The sequence below is a fragment of the Labrus mixtus genome, chromosome 5, assembly GCF_963584025.1.
Source record: "Labrus mixtus chromosome 5, fLabMix1.1, whole genome shotgun sequence".
NCBI classification, from domain to species: Eukaryota; Metazoa; Chordata; class Actinopteri; order Labriformes; family Labridae; genus Labrus; species Labrus mixtus.
The window spans coordinates 2,814,771-2,829,628 of record NC_083616.1 but is presented as its reverse complement, the minus strand read 5'-3'; the positions used below and the strand labels follow the sequence as shown (position 1 = coordinate 2,829,628).

Here is a 14,858-nt window from a genome sequence, read left to right as displayed (position 1 = left end):
TTAGTGACACTATAATGTATTGAATTATTGACATGTGTGTTAGAAGAAGTGCTACTTTGTGCACTTCCCTTATGACAGATATTGCTCGAATGCTGCTAAAGCTCTTCTTTTTGGTTTATTGTTCCCCCTGTGATCAAAGCAGTCTTTGCTGGTTTTGTTCTCTACATCTGTAAAAAGGTTTTTCTAACAACAGAATCTCCCTTGCTTTATTTTTATAGTCAGATACTTCACTCTTTGAGCATCTTTGCTGTGGAAAATGAAAAAGAAGCTTTTTTTTTTTAAAGCATCATGCAGTTGATCAATTCATCTGACACCATCCTCCAGCAATCTGTCTTAAACATTAAGAATAACAATAAAGAAATCATCAGAAGGTATGCTGATGGTATCACTACAAATATTGGTCTTCTTCTAAACCATACAATATTGGATAAAAAGCATAGACTGTAAATAATAAAGAAAAAACGTTTTATTCACATTTTACTAGAGCCCGACCGATTATTTGGCCAGCCGATAATATCGACCGATATTAGCAATATCCATTGTATCGGCTAATTTTATTGCAGATATTACTCGATTTATTCTCCGGTCAAATAGTATTTAATTTGAGTTTCATTGTATTGCACTATCAGTTCTCTGTCACCAGCAGAGGGCGCTATATGGATTATAACAAGCATTATTAGTCTCCAAATTGACAAGCGGTGACGTGTATACATGCTATAACATGTTACTTTCCATTTGAGTGACCATCTTGTCTTCATTTTATGTTTTTTCCTGTTTGATAACTGCTTCTGAGGGATCAACACATTGAATGTGTGTGTATATCCATCTATACACATCTGAGATAGATCCAAGAAAGATATGAGCTGATATATTGGTATCTCATTTTTTCTCTTCCCAATATCAATATCTGATCTGCCCCAAAAACCCCATATCGTTGGGATCTACATTTTACCAGCATCACATTAGCTGTCTTCTTTTCCCTGAGTAAAGGATCTGAAATCGTCTTTCTGACTGGATCCTGAACCTGTTTCATAAACATGACTAGAACTAGCTGTAAGCTTCATGGATGATCAAAAGCAGAGTTTACTCTTTACTCTTTCAAAACAGTCCGTGTGCACACACACACCTGTGTATGTAGTTAGGTAATCTCATCATGTTCGCAGTCTGTCAGAGAAGATAGGGCCTTGTGTTGCCCCTGAGCAAAGCCAAGGTCACGTCGTACTGACAGCTCAGCCCTCAGCCCCCCCCCCCCATGTGAATTGTAATTCTGCCTAACTATCTGACAACTAGCAGGCCCAGAGGCTAGAAGGTGATGACTGATGACATCAACAACAAAAACACTTAAGTATACAGGTGACGGCAGAGCTCAAACTGACAGTGCGTTCAGCAGCGTTTAAGGCTACTAAAAGAGAAAACTCTGGCTCAGCAGACAAAAGATTCCACTCAAGGATTAAGGAGGACGTTTAAAGGACCAGTGAATTTCCCTCCATTCCCATTCTCCTTTTGTTGAACAGTTCATGCCTTTTTGTTTCTCGAGTCCTTTATTTGCACAGCGCCAATTTCATAAGTCGCTTCAGTCGGCTGCCAGACCACGACCACAGGAATTGCAAGAAGAAGGAAATGTGGATTTGCAGATTTTATAATAGAAACGCTGCACAGTCTTGTGAGCGCGGGCGAACTTGGCAACAAAAGGTAAAAACATGGCTGACATTTTGTGCAGAGAGAATCTGCCAAAGGAGATGAAGTGTCTGTCAACAGGAGTGCTCTGCAACATGGTCTCTGGTTTGCTGAGTGTGCACCCAGTAGGCCCAGAAATATGAGGAGCATGCAGAAAGTTGCTGAGTGTCTGGTTTGCAGACTCTTCCCTCTTGCCTAGCCCCCCCCGAGAAAAACCTATTGATGGGATTCATGTTTTAACACATGGGTACAATAGAGGTTTTTTAAGGCATGATGACTCCCGCATGCTGCTGCTTTGAAAAGAAGTTCAACATTTCTCTTTGTCCTCCCGACCTAGCAGTTCCTCCTGTGCACATTCTGGAGCGAGCTTGGCTTGGATTTTGTGGGGAAAACACCACAGGGATGAAACCCTGTCTTTTGAGTGTTAACAGCTATGTTGCCTCCACTGAATCTGGCAATCCAGACTTCCGCTCTCTGCAAATTATGGGTGTGAGAAGTGGATTTAGAGGCAAAAATGTCAGCTTGTGTGTTTCCGTTGTACCTCACAAACACTCAGCCTCTGTTTCCCTTCTAAGAAAAACAAGTAAGTCTATAAAAAAAGGAATCGCTGGCTTGTGTTGCCCTTTAAGAGTTTTGATGCATGGCTTCATACTTGGACCCAGGGCAGACTCACATGACAAAAAGATTCTCTTCTTCTACAGTTTTAAAAAACATACCGAGGGCCTCGTCAGCCCTTGTGCATCAATCAAATGAGTTGCTATACGTCCCTGCACACATAATACAGGGGTTTCAAATAGAAACCTCGCAGACACTGGCCTCAGAAGATATGGGACGACGAAACAGCGGGTTATATTTCCTTTAATTTGAGCCTGGAGGGATTGACGGAGGATTTGAAATAGCTCGTGTGCTGTTGTCAAGGATAGGAGGAGAAGCTGCTGGGGAAATGGTGTTTCTGTAAAAGGAGATTTTAGCCACCAGCTCACACTGCAGCAGTCTGTTAAAGCCTTGGTGAGTGAGAGCTGATTGTGCCCCCTGTTGAAGCGCTAAGGACTTACTTCAGGCTCAGTTTTCAGTTCTTACTCTAAAGACACGTTAGAGTGACAACAGAGCACGATTTCACCTCAGTTTTAAAGCTGGTAAATAAACCTTAAGAGTCACATATTATGTAAAATCCACTTCATCATGTTTCTCTTACTCTAATATGTGTCTCTAGTCTGTCTACAAACCCCCAATGATGAGAAAAGTCCATCCTCTCCGTCTTAAACTTCTGTAAACTTCACACACATGTTTTGAGGAGCTCTGAGACTTATTGAAACTGGTTGAAGAGGAGGAGGATATGTCACCTTTAACTTGTATTTGGTCATTAGAACTTCCCTTTAGGCTGGTCTAAAAAGCCTAGAGTTGTTTCCTTAAGCCGTAACAGTCCCACAAAATGTTCTGCCCTTCCCGTGGTGTGAAGAGCTTAAAATGACCTTGCCTTTAAAAACGATCCCCTCTGCACAATCTCTGAAGACAAATTGAGGTGCTCTGTGTCTTGTTAAGCATCTCACAGAGACTAACAGAGACGTACCTGTTTGTGCAACACAAGGAAAAAAAACGTCGGATGTGTGAATGCGATGTTCTCTCCCTGTGCCAGCGGTCTCTTAATAGCTGATAATGTAATTAGGTTTCCATCAGAGGGAGGCCCTGATGACTGACTCTGCTGGAATGTGTTAGAGAGATAAACCTCCCGCTCAAATACTCAGGGTTGTGTGTGAGCTGTCGGATCAATATTCTCTTCTCATTTATATTAGTGAAGTATCTGGAATCACGATGCCAAAGTGTCACCAAGAGGAACAATGCTGGGCTCTGCTCCTACATTTTTCTTTTGTGAAGTTGTTGCAGCCTGTTGGGAGAAAAAGTGATCGCCTCAGACTCCATCACGTTTTAATTGAAACTTTCATCGCCATCAGACGTTTATTGCATTTGCTGAGGCGTTTCACTTTTTCTATAACGCCTTTGTGCATTTTTAGTAAAGGGCTCTCTTCTGTTTCTCCTTGTCAAAGCTCTCTCCCCCTGGTCCGAGATAAACCTCCGCACTGTACTGCTGCTACCTTCACACAGCCTAATTGGCCTGTCTGTCTAACCAGTGTGTGTGTGTGTGTGTGTGTGTGTGTGTGTGTGTGTGTGTGTGTGTGTGTGTGTGTGTGTGTGTGTGTGTGTGTGTGTGTGTGTGTGTGTGTGTGTGTGTGTGTGTGTGTGTGTGTGTGTGTGTGTGTGTGTGTTTCTGTGTATTTCCCTGCAGGCTTCGAGCTGCTGTATCAGCCTGAAGTCGTGCGGCTCTACCTTTCTCTGCTGACTGAGAGCCAGAACTTCAACACCCTGGAGGCTGCTGCGGGGGCTCTTCAGAACCTCAGCGCTGGACAGTGGACCGTGAGTTCAGGGCTGGGGACGGGGCTGACTCACTTAAATATATTTATTAATCTTGAGTATTGTACTTTTTAAACTTCTGTCCTCATCATTGACCTCTTTGTAGCAGATTTCTTGGATCGCTGAGCAAAAGTAAAAAGTCTCTAAGAAGGAAGCAGGACCGTATTCCTGAGTTAGGGTGCTAATAGAGTCACCTAGTCCAGGCTCACACTACAGGGATGTAAGGACAGTTTATCCCAATATTCCCCCTATATTCACAACTAGATGAAAAATCCGTTTTGAGTCCTTGGTCTGCATCGACGTTTGGCCCAAATGACCTGGGAATATCAGGACTTTCTGGACCCCATCTTAAACACCCCAAACACATTTCAAACTCAGCTGGGCTGTGTGATTATGTAAAGTATGTATCTAAAGTGGTCCCGTCTTGCTCCTTTAACGTCCCTGTTACTACCTCCAAGGATGAGCACAGGGCTGGGATCCACTTGGTCCCACCATTATACGCCTCTGTTGACATTTACACTGAAGGCAAGACGAAGGGTCAAGATGGGCGTTAATATCTGCCGAGATAATGGATGGGAGATTTTTTCTGACATATGATGCAAGCTGGTTTTTAACAGGTGTTTGCTATGGTTCCCCCTTTCTTTGTCAGAACCGTCTTAGTGGGGTAACACGACAAACAAGACTCTGAACACCAAACCTCCAGCTCTGTTACTTTAGCACCAGTCATTCACTCCTATTAGAGCCTCTTGTGGAGAGGCTGTCTGACCCACAGGCACAAGTGATTATAAACAGGGGGGTCTAGTTTTCAGACTTGTAGCACCCCGGGTGATAGTGGTCATTTAGTTCTTTCTGCAGGCCTGCTACCCTCAGACCAGGGCAGCATGATCTCTCCTCTGAACACCCCAGTGTCAGACCGTAAACACGTCCTCTCAGTCCAGTAAATTCATCAGCAGTATCCAGCATTCCTACCCCACAAATGAGCCTCACTTTTAGTTTGAATAATTCAGTATTTGTAGTTTTCAGCTGAGGGTGAAGATTTTATTTTAAAAAGGAGAAATCCTTCTTTCATGGGCTGCTTTTTTTTTTCATATTGAAGCTGATCAAGATTTTCTGGCAAAGCTCGGGAAACCTGCTCACACATCTCAATTTCACATCTGGTAGCTGGGCAAATCATGTCCCTGCTCCCTGAGAGGATATCAGAGCTTCTCCTCAGAATCCCCACCATCCTCTTCTTCTGCTCAGCTCTCTCTCTACATCTGTTTTTTCAAAGGCGTACTACTGCCATCTAGTGGTGTTAATGTTAATGCCTTCTTCTTAATGACATCTCTTGGGGTGATGCTGGTTAGAGGAGAAACTCTTTAATGTCAAACTGAATGTTTCATGTTACAGAAAAATGAGGAGTGAAATCTAGTGATGTTTGAATTAAGACAGATTATGTCGCATGTCGATCCGGAGCCCCACTGTGTGATGTTGTGAATTAGTCAAAACTCAGGGAGCAGTCAGAGCCGTCTTGTCAGTAAGTAAGTGAAAGATGGAGAGTGTGTGTTCACATGTGTGTGACGCTGCTCCAGTGAAGCTCTCCCAGTGGGTCCAAAGAAATACACACAAAAAAAAAAAAAAAAGAGTGAGGTCCCATGTGGGGCTCTTCAGGTCGGGCATGAATGTCAGACAGGATGTTGCTGACAAGCGTGTGCTCACTCAGTCTACCGTGGAGGGTAAAAGGTTGAACTAAAAACAACAACAATGTCCTGTGTCTGCCCTCCAGTGGTCCAACTACATCCGAGCCACGGTGCGTAAAGAGAAAGGTCTTCCCATCCTGGTGGAGCTGCTGCGCTCCGACTCTGACAAGGTGGTCCGAGCCGTGGCCATCGCCCTGCGCAACCTGTCCATCGACCGCCGCAACAAGGACCTCATTGGTACGAGCTGTTAGCAACAGCACACAGATTTAATCAGAAAGCTTTTTTGTTTAATTTGGAGAAAAGATGGGGGTTTATTTTGTATTTGAACTGGAACTCAAACATTTCTCATAATGGAGTTATGGGCGTTACTTTTTAAGAAATGGGGTCCAAATATACATCCTGCGTAGACTGTTGAGCCAAAGCTAATTTGAGGTTTCTATTAACAAGCAGCTTCTAAAACCCTCCTTTAAAAATCATAATCATCAAGAATTTCCTTCTCTATCCTATGTAAGCTCTGCCACATCGTTGACCGTTACTTATTTTTTTTAATTACTGGACCTTACAGGAAGTTACGCCATGCGGGACTTGGTGAGCAACTTACCCAGCGGTCAGCAGCGACCCGCCAAAAATCTAGAGGAGGACACGGTGGTCGCCATCCTCAACACCATCCACGAGATCGTCACCGACAGCTCGGAGAACGCCCGCTCCCTCATCCAGGCGCAGGCCATCGAGAAGCTGGTCGCCATCAACAGGACCAGGTAGGAAGAGACGCACACATTATATAACAACGCTGAACAAAGAATAAATAATGTCACTAAATCATTTCATAATAGAGCGCCACAGGAATGAGTCCTGAAACCAGAAAATAAGTTAGCATTTGAGCGCCATGGGGTCTATCGTCTAAAAGTCAACAGGGATTTTGAATGGGTTTGTGGTTAGACGCCTGAAATAAGGTCTGTGGTTAACATAAGCTTAAGAGATGTTGGTGTTTTGTTAGACCACATAAACTACGTTAGGTAATACCCCCACTTGTGAATTTTTAAAAGAAACTTGAAAAGTTTTTACGCGTCCGGTTGCTAACAAGTGGCTAAATGTGACTACAGTGGTTGTCGGGACATTAAACGTCATCACGCCGGACACAGAGGGCGGGAACTCTCTCACTAGTCGGAGATGTCTCCTGTAGGTTTAATCTTTAGGTTAAGGTGAATATTATGTTAGTAAACTATTTATTAAGCTACGTGGATTAGTTTATCAGAGATCGTCTGAAGCATAACGCTGGTGACGCCACAATCATCCGACCGTGGTGTAGTTAGCTTGTAGCATAACGTTAGCTTTTTACTTCTGTCGGCCGCATTAACTCTTCAAACATCATAAAAATGGTGTTCATCTGTGAAGATAATCCTGCTGAACAAAACGCCTACGCTTCAGAAACGTGTGTTTGCCACAGAGATTATTTTCTGCAATGATCCAAAAGAGATGGAGAATTCTCGTTAGACCCCATGGAGATGCTACTTCCGGGTTGGCCTACAAAAATACGCCATATGGTTTGTTCTCTATACAGACAAGGGTTAAAATCTTTCCAGCCACGTTGCAGAATCGATATGAATGTACAAAGACGTGATGGCGGCTGAGCTTGTGGAAGCTCAGTTTGAAAAGAGCGTCCATCTTCATGTAAACAGGAGAGTGTGTTCACCATGAAGACATTGTTTTATAACCACAGCATGACCTTGGATGTAATTAACATTGTGTGCATTGACATTAGCATTCACCGGGGATAATGTAATGTGTCTCTAATGGCCACAAGCTTGACTACCACAATACCACCGCCACCCACTACTCATTAATGAACTCTCAGAACTGGAGGGCGTTATTAAAGAGGAGTGCCACTGCAGCTGCTGCTCGTCCCAGTAAGCAGGTAGAGTCATACCAACGCTCTCCAAAGACTCTTAGAGTGAAAGCTAAGAGATATTAATGCACTCGTCTTCGGTTAGCAAAAAGTGTTGACTGCGCCAGAATGAAGTGTGCCTGCACCCAACTTTTCATTTTAAGATCAAGAGCCCTTTCCAAAGCCTGGTGCTGGTTTGGTGAAGTATTGATCAACCAGAGAGCGGCTCTGAATCGCATGAATATACTCAGTTCATTTACAGACCAAATAGCTGTTTCCCCTCGCAGCCTTCGGAGATTAGCTTTCTTTGAAGTGAGGCCCCCACCAACATGTAATTAATACTGGTGGCTCAGAGGTAGCTAATGAAAGGAAATGTGCACTCATCTGGCTGTGAATTAAAAAGCAGACCCTGGAGCCGCTCATGGGACTCGACGTCTCTGAATAAAGAGATTGATTGCAGCAGCAGCCGTGTGTTACGATACCAAGCTGTCACTTGTTTCAGGGTTAGATGAGGTCTCTGATTTGTGGTTAAATCTCCATGTTGTCCCTCTTTCTTGTGGCTTCCTCAGCCAATCAGCTCGTGAAACGAAGGCGGCGTCCCACGTGCTGCAGACGGTCTGGAGCTATAAGGACCTGAGGAACACTTTGACCAAGGACGGCTGGAACAAGAGCCACTTCCAGGTACTGAGCTGTGATCCTGTGGAGGTTATCCACAAGTCTCACCACACACTGGATGGTTTTCAGATCTTAACACCACAGACATGAGGACAGTTACAATGAATTATAATGTTAAACCGATGTTTAACATTATAATTCTCTGAAAAACAAATATGGAGGACGATGGACATGGTCAGCTGGCTGTGTGGTTTGTCTTCATGAGACGTGATGAAGACATTCCTGTGGTTGCCACAATTCCTAAAGCTGCTCTTCTTCTTCAGTTTTCCACTTGGCTCGAGGCTCAGTTGTGTTTACGTCCGCTGCCATGTTTATTAAAGTACTCAACATCCACTTGCGGGTTTTCCGTCGGAGCTTCCCTGATCTGGAATCATAAATATACAACATGTTTAATATTTATGATACCTGAATGTGGAGGCTCCGACTTGATTAGGAGCAGTAAGATAATCGTGTTGACGCAGTTGCCACACGCCTCGAATCAGGCCACGCCCCCACAACTGTTGCATCAAGACATACCTAAAAAAAAATATATTTTTTAAACATTTGAACAATCTTTTCCACAAAGTGGAATAGTTATTCCACAAAGAAAGAGTCTCTCTAAGGCCCCGACCACACAGAGACGCGTCAACTGAGTGCAGCCGGGGGGGAAATAGCCGGGGGCGCCTGTTGAGCAGGGCTGCATGAAAATATGGACGATTAAATATATTAAGTGGGAAAAAATGGGTTCGAGCAAATGTAGGGCTGTCACTTTTGCTTTGCCCCTGGACAAGGAGGGAGAATAATGTCGTACAATGCGGAGGTAAAGCCTCCAACTTGATTTGATTGGCAGCTTTGTCCTGCCTGTGTCCTGGTTTTGCTGGCTTTTCTAGAAACATGTCTTTGTGTGTTGGGCCCTATGAAGAGATGAATCTCTAGTGAATAACAAAACAACAGATAAATGAACTTACTAATGCAAAGCCAACTTTTTTTTTTAACCCATTAACTTCCGACAGACAACAGCTAATGTTAGCATTTAACCAGTCCCCGAGCACCCCTAATGCCAGACCCTGTAAGTGACTAGCAGCCAGTCCAGGGTGTAACCCCACCTCTCGCCCAATGACAGCTGGGATTGGCTCTAGCTCCTCCCCCCTGAATGGGATAAACGGTATAGAAAATGGATGGATGGATGACCAAATGCTAACAGTACTTCTTCACCGTGTTTCCAGATACAGTGTGGCAGCTTTGAATCCCAAGATACCACAATGAATGCTAACATTAGCTGTTGTCTTGTTAGTTAGTATGAAGTTGTTTAATGAGTACAATAAGAGCATGAAATGTGTTTCTCTCTGTTCAGCATCTACCAGCTTCAGTTGTATGATGCTTTTTTCTTGCTCGGTGTCTTAGCCCACGGTGACAGTCACCCCGAAAGCTACAAAGAATGGCAAGCCTGGCTACGACGACACCACTCTGCCCCTGATGGAGAAGAACCAAGGTCAGTTCAAGTGTGTGTGGTTGTGATCGTTGCTGTTTTAGCCTGATTAGAGGACACATATGAGGTGAGATAGGGGGGGACAAAAACAAGCTTAGAGATCCCCATTTTGATGATAATAAATCATAAACTGAAATATTGTTTCCTGGAGTCCAGAAATATTTTAGATCTTTAGATTGACAAAAGTTTCCCTGAAAAGACTGAAACCAAAAAGGCCCTGATACTTCTTGACTTCCATCCTGGAGAAGCTCTATGAGACTTACTGAAGATGGATTTCTACAGCAGAACTGATCAAACTTTAGTTGCATAAACAATATTTTTAGAATGATCAGTTTGTTAGTTTATTGTTAAGGACATAAAGATATAACAAAAGGTGACTCATGCAGAGCCCAAAATCCAAACCCAACAAAAGTCCCCCATAAAATCCAAAATGAGCCAAAAGGAGAATTCACACTGGAGGCAGGTTAGCAGACGCAGTCGTCACATTCAAGTGGTAATTGTATAGGGAACACCATTGCTAGGCAACGGCAACATGGAGGCCAAAAGAATGCTTGTATGTGTGACAATAACGTCAGACTTTATCAATACTCTGTCTTTGGAAAATACTAAACTGTTGGAAATATAATGTTCACATTCAATCTGCACTTTTGCTTTAATTCAAAGAAATATCACCAAGAAAACATGATCAGCAGCTCCAGATCTGGAAAGTGTACACTCAAAAAGACGAGTTGGACTAGCCTCTCCTTCGCTATTATGTTGACAAAGCTGATACCAGAAGTCCCGCCCTTCTTGATTTTGATTGGTCGGTGACAGAGAAGTGATATTGACTGCCGTGCTCTCCCTAAAGCCGACTGAGGGCTGTGAGCGCCTTTTAGAGGCCCCTTCACAAACCTATCCAGTAAAGACAAATCAAGTCAAGAGAAAAAGAAACCAACCTGTTTATTAAAAGTAATCTTTTTCATATTTGTCCTGATGTGGATTATCCTCTCCATAAAGTCCTCTAATCAGGTTCAAACAGGAAATTCACTCCTTCTTTGATCCATTTGTTTTTTTTTTGTTCTGTTAAAGTAGAACAATGTAGAGGCATCCTCCCTCTTCACTTTGGTTTCCACAAAGAACGAAAAGGTACAGGTAGAAGAAAAACTTAAAAATCAACTTGTGTTTGGTTCCACAACACTGACATCATCGTTTCTCATGGCTGTATCAAAGTGAAGTGCTTACCATATTACTCCTCTCATCCACTGTGTGGTGAAGCGTCATGAAACCATTGCTTATAAATCTGGAGTTGAAGCTTTAAAAGAAAAGTTTTTAACTGTCATAAAGTAGGTTTAGACAGAAGATAGAGGAATTATCGTTTACTTTCATCATGGGGGTTTTAAATTGATGTAATAGGGTCAGAGATGTTGAAAATGTTCCCATCATGAAGTAAGCAGAGTGTGCGGGGGAGGGACGGAGGGACGGAGGGGGACGGTTGGGGACTTGTGCAGCACATTGGCCCAACAACAAACATCTCTTTGACAGAGGAGTCAATAGCATCGCAGCAGTTTAATGTCCTCATTTTTTGGCCGAGTGCCCCAATTTTTCCTTTTTCTTTGCATCCAAACATGCACATGAATTGAAGCGCTCATGCCTGCCCACTCTCAGTTTTTGCATTTTCCAATCACTGGCTGAGAATCATTTCCCTGAAAAGCAGCAGTAGTTGGCTCAGCTTCTCCTGTTTTTAATGTGTGCCTTTATGTGTACAAACGGCATATGAATGCTTTTCAGGCACCAGGAAATGTGGCCATGGTGATATGATACCTATGGATGAGCTGGGTCGAGGTAAGAGTCAGACTGCATGACTGTCCTGAGCCACAGAAGGACTTAGCTCTCCTCTAAACTCTCCTCCAGTGACCAACAGGGTCGACTCTGATTTTACTTCTCGTCTTCTTAATGTTGCTTTTAGTCTTAAAATCCAAACAACGGAAAACTGTGATCTTGGTTTGGTTACATATTTAAAGGTACAGACACAGAAACAGCCTGTTCTGAGCAGGGCTGAAATAGAGGGGTTTATAGCCATGATCAAATACAGGATCAGAGTGGATTTAGAACAAAAAACTTCACACACATGTTTTGAGGAGCTCTGAGACTTATTAAAACTGGGTGAAGAGGAGGAGAATATGTGACCTTTAATAACAACAGTGGTGGGTGGTTTTCGCTGATATAAATACACTCTTGACAAATTATACGGTCTATGTCCTCGTCTGTACTGTTGTTAGAAATATGTGATAAATAAGACAAAGTCTCTCTTAAGTTTATGAAATCAAGAAGGCTGTTGGGGGTGATAGGTGCAGATAAAGTGACTTTTAACAGGAGCATGAAATCATTTCTCACCCTTTTCCAAAGATGTCTGAGAGTATATCATGCTGCTTCCCTGTCATGCCTGTGGGCTCCTGTTTCCCTCCCAGGAATTGTACTGGATGTAAAAGTGCCTCCAAAAAAACACTACCCCTTTAAAGTAGGTCATGTATGAAACTTCCCAAAGTGAGTTTCATAAAAAGGAGAGGGACTCCCGGGAGATGTGAATCACTCAGAGCTGTTCACAAGAATTTCTGATGACATATTTCAACCTTCTGACAGTGTTTTGTTTGAAATCTTTAAAAGGATGTAAAAATCTAAGTGCAGGAAAGGGTGAAATCTTCACCAGAACAAACCAGTGTACGGAAATGTGCTGTGGAAAATTAATGAATATCAAATCCCAGATATATGTGTTGTGTTTTTATGTATATGAGTCACATGCAAGACATCACCTTAGCAAACAAGTCAGTCAATAAAAAAATCATAAATCATAGTTCACCCTCAATGAAAGCATGCACTATTTAAAATACAGACTTGAACAACCCTTGTGACATCTCTGTTACTATTATATAGTTTACAATTTAAATTTGAGTGCCATCATTTACATGAATTCTTAAACTGTATGTATTTCCCCACATAGAGAATAAATGGAAACATCTGCTGCAGGGTGTCTGTAGCTGCGATCACATTTTGATTAATAATTGCTGAAAGTTTGAAATGTTACAACACTTCCCTCTGTGCTGTGAGGCTGACAGGTCAGCAGGGTTTGTGGGTTATGGTGCGTTCCATTGACCTCTGATGTCGGAGCTAAGAATGACGTCACAGCCGAGTTGACCGCGTTCAAGTCACAAGTTGGCAACAAGTTGGAAAAGCAGCATGGACGCCTCCAGGAGAACCTTTGTTGTGTTGGCTAACACCAAGCGAAACCAACTGAGTGAAAGCCACAGATAGAACTGGCACAATACTATCGGTGTGATGGTTTAATTACGCAAAATAAACACAATCATATATGACTTATACTTTACTGTTAATGCTTGGAGCAGCCATGTTGGATTTTGAGCTCAGGCTACTGAATTCCCTCAGGGTTCGAGTTGGGGTTCTGACTTCAGGGGGGCTTTACTGATGAGGTATCCGACTGGCATCAGGTTCTTCTCTGAATTTCTGACTTCCAAGAAATTCAGAGAAGACCCTGTTGGTCCAAGGGCGGCTGTGGCTCTGCGGTAGAGTCAGGTGTCTCTCAACTGGAAGGTCAGGGGTTCGATCCCCAGCTCCTGCATCCACATGTCGATATGTCCTTGGGCAAGACACTTAACCACAAGTTGCTCCCACTGCTTGTTCGGCAATGTATACGTCCATTTACCATAACCAAGATGAAATGGAACGCACCAATAGTTATGAGCTTTACATCTGAATCAAGGTAGTCAAAGCAATAACTAGCATTTGTCACCACAGTAAGTCCTGGTGATCTCTACCTAAATACGTCTCTTCATCATGAAAACATCCCTAAACACAATCTTTTGGCGACTTGTCACAGGAAATACAGTCTGGAAAGCTAGTTTTCAAAGTTATGGAATTTCTTGAAAGACTTGAACTCCTATTGGCAGCAGCAGCTCTTAGAAGTGTCAGCTAAAGGCTGACGTCTTACTCAAAAATACTTGATAGATACTGGCTATCTTGTGAAAACTATAAATGTGGGCATTTTGAAGTCTGTTATTAGAACAATGGGCAGATACTTCTTGATTATTTCACTCTGGTGGTAAATATTGAGTTTTTGACAGTTATGACAGGCTCAAGCCGGGAATGTACTGATTAGTCTTCTTCTCTGTGTCCAATGACTTCCTGTCATTCTGAATTGTGTTCCTGTGCAGAAAAGATTTCAGTGTGTCTCTTCTCACCGGATGAAACTAAATGTTTAACAGGTCTGTCACTGGTTTATGGATTTAGGACTAAGCTTACTGTTGTTTCTCTGACCTCATTAGACGCCTACCCCACCATTGACCAGAGGGACAAGGACTGCAAGTACAAGGCAGTCGACGGCTCAGTGGACCTGACAGACCGGGAACCACTGAAGGTAAGGCTGATTTCTTCTTCTGGTGTCCTGAGGGATTAGGGTGTAGAGAAGATGAAATAGCGATGTCTCAATGAAAAAAGCTGTCCTCTTTCTGCGTTTCTCTCTCTTCTGTGGTGGAAGCTCTTTATCCTGTTGATTCTTTAAAGAGGTTGGACGTTGTTCTCCGATAATATTGTCATCTGAAGCTCAGTGCTGTGGACGGCCTCACATCTGCGAGCCACCGATTAATTGGGCGTAAGGTTTTTTTAGTCTGTAAACTAATTAATCTGAGAATGATTAAAAGAACCGCCAACCACCGCTCCTGGAGGAGACGGCCCGCACTTTGGCGATGAACAGAATTCTGCATTATTAAGCAGTCGCCTGTTGATTATTCACACTGAAGCCTCACTCTGTTTATTCTTGATTGGCCATCCAGCCTCAAAGAGGATAATGGCTTCAGAGGATGTGACATGTTTGATGACTCTCGAGCACTTTCTGTAGTTTGTTTTTGATAAAGATGAAGAGGATTTCCCCCTGAGGGAACGGAGAGGATGCTCATAGATCTGCTTATACATGCAGGTTCAAATTACCCCTTAAAATGTGTCCTAAATGAGTCCAGAGCTCATTAAATACATGTTGTGTTTGATTTTCTTATCTCTGGATCATAACAATACTCTC

The 14,858-nt window shown here is 43.0% G+C and overlaps 1 protein-coding gene across 12 annotated transcripts in view; it reads left to right on the top strand.

Annotated features, from left to right (window-relative positions):
• arvcfb (ARVCF delta catenin family member b) overlaps nt 1-14,858 on the top strand; it is a 263,985-nt gene that overhangs the window by 237,281 nt on the left and 11,846 nt on the right. For all 12 annotated transcript variants that reach the window (XM_061037314.1, XM_061037313.1, XM_061037311.1 and 9 more), the window contains 6 exons: nt 3,962-4,089; nt 5,852-6,002; nt 6,331-6,523; nt 8,220-8,331; nt 9,709-9,796; nt 14,110-14,201. In XM_061037314.1, the coding sequence (XP_060893297.1) occupies nt 3,962-4,089; nt 5,852-6,002; nt 6,331-6,523; nt 8,220-8,331; nt 9,709-9,796; nt 14,110-14,201 (764 nt within the window). The remainder of the gene's footprint in view (nt 1-3,961; nt 4,090-5,851; nt 6,003-6,330; nt 6,524-8,219; nt 8,332-9,708; nt 9,797-14,109; nt 14,202-14,858) is intronic.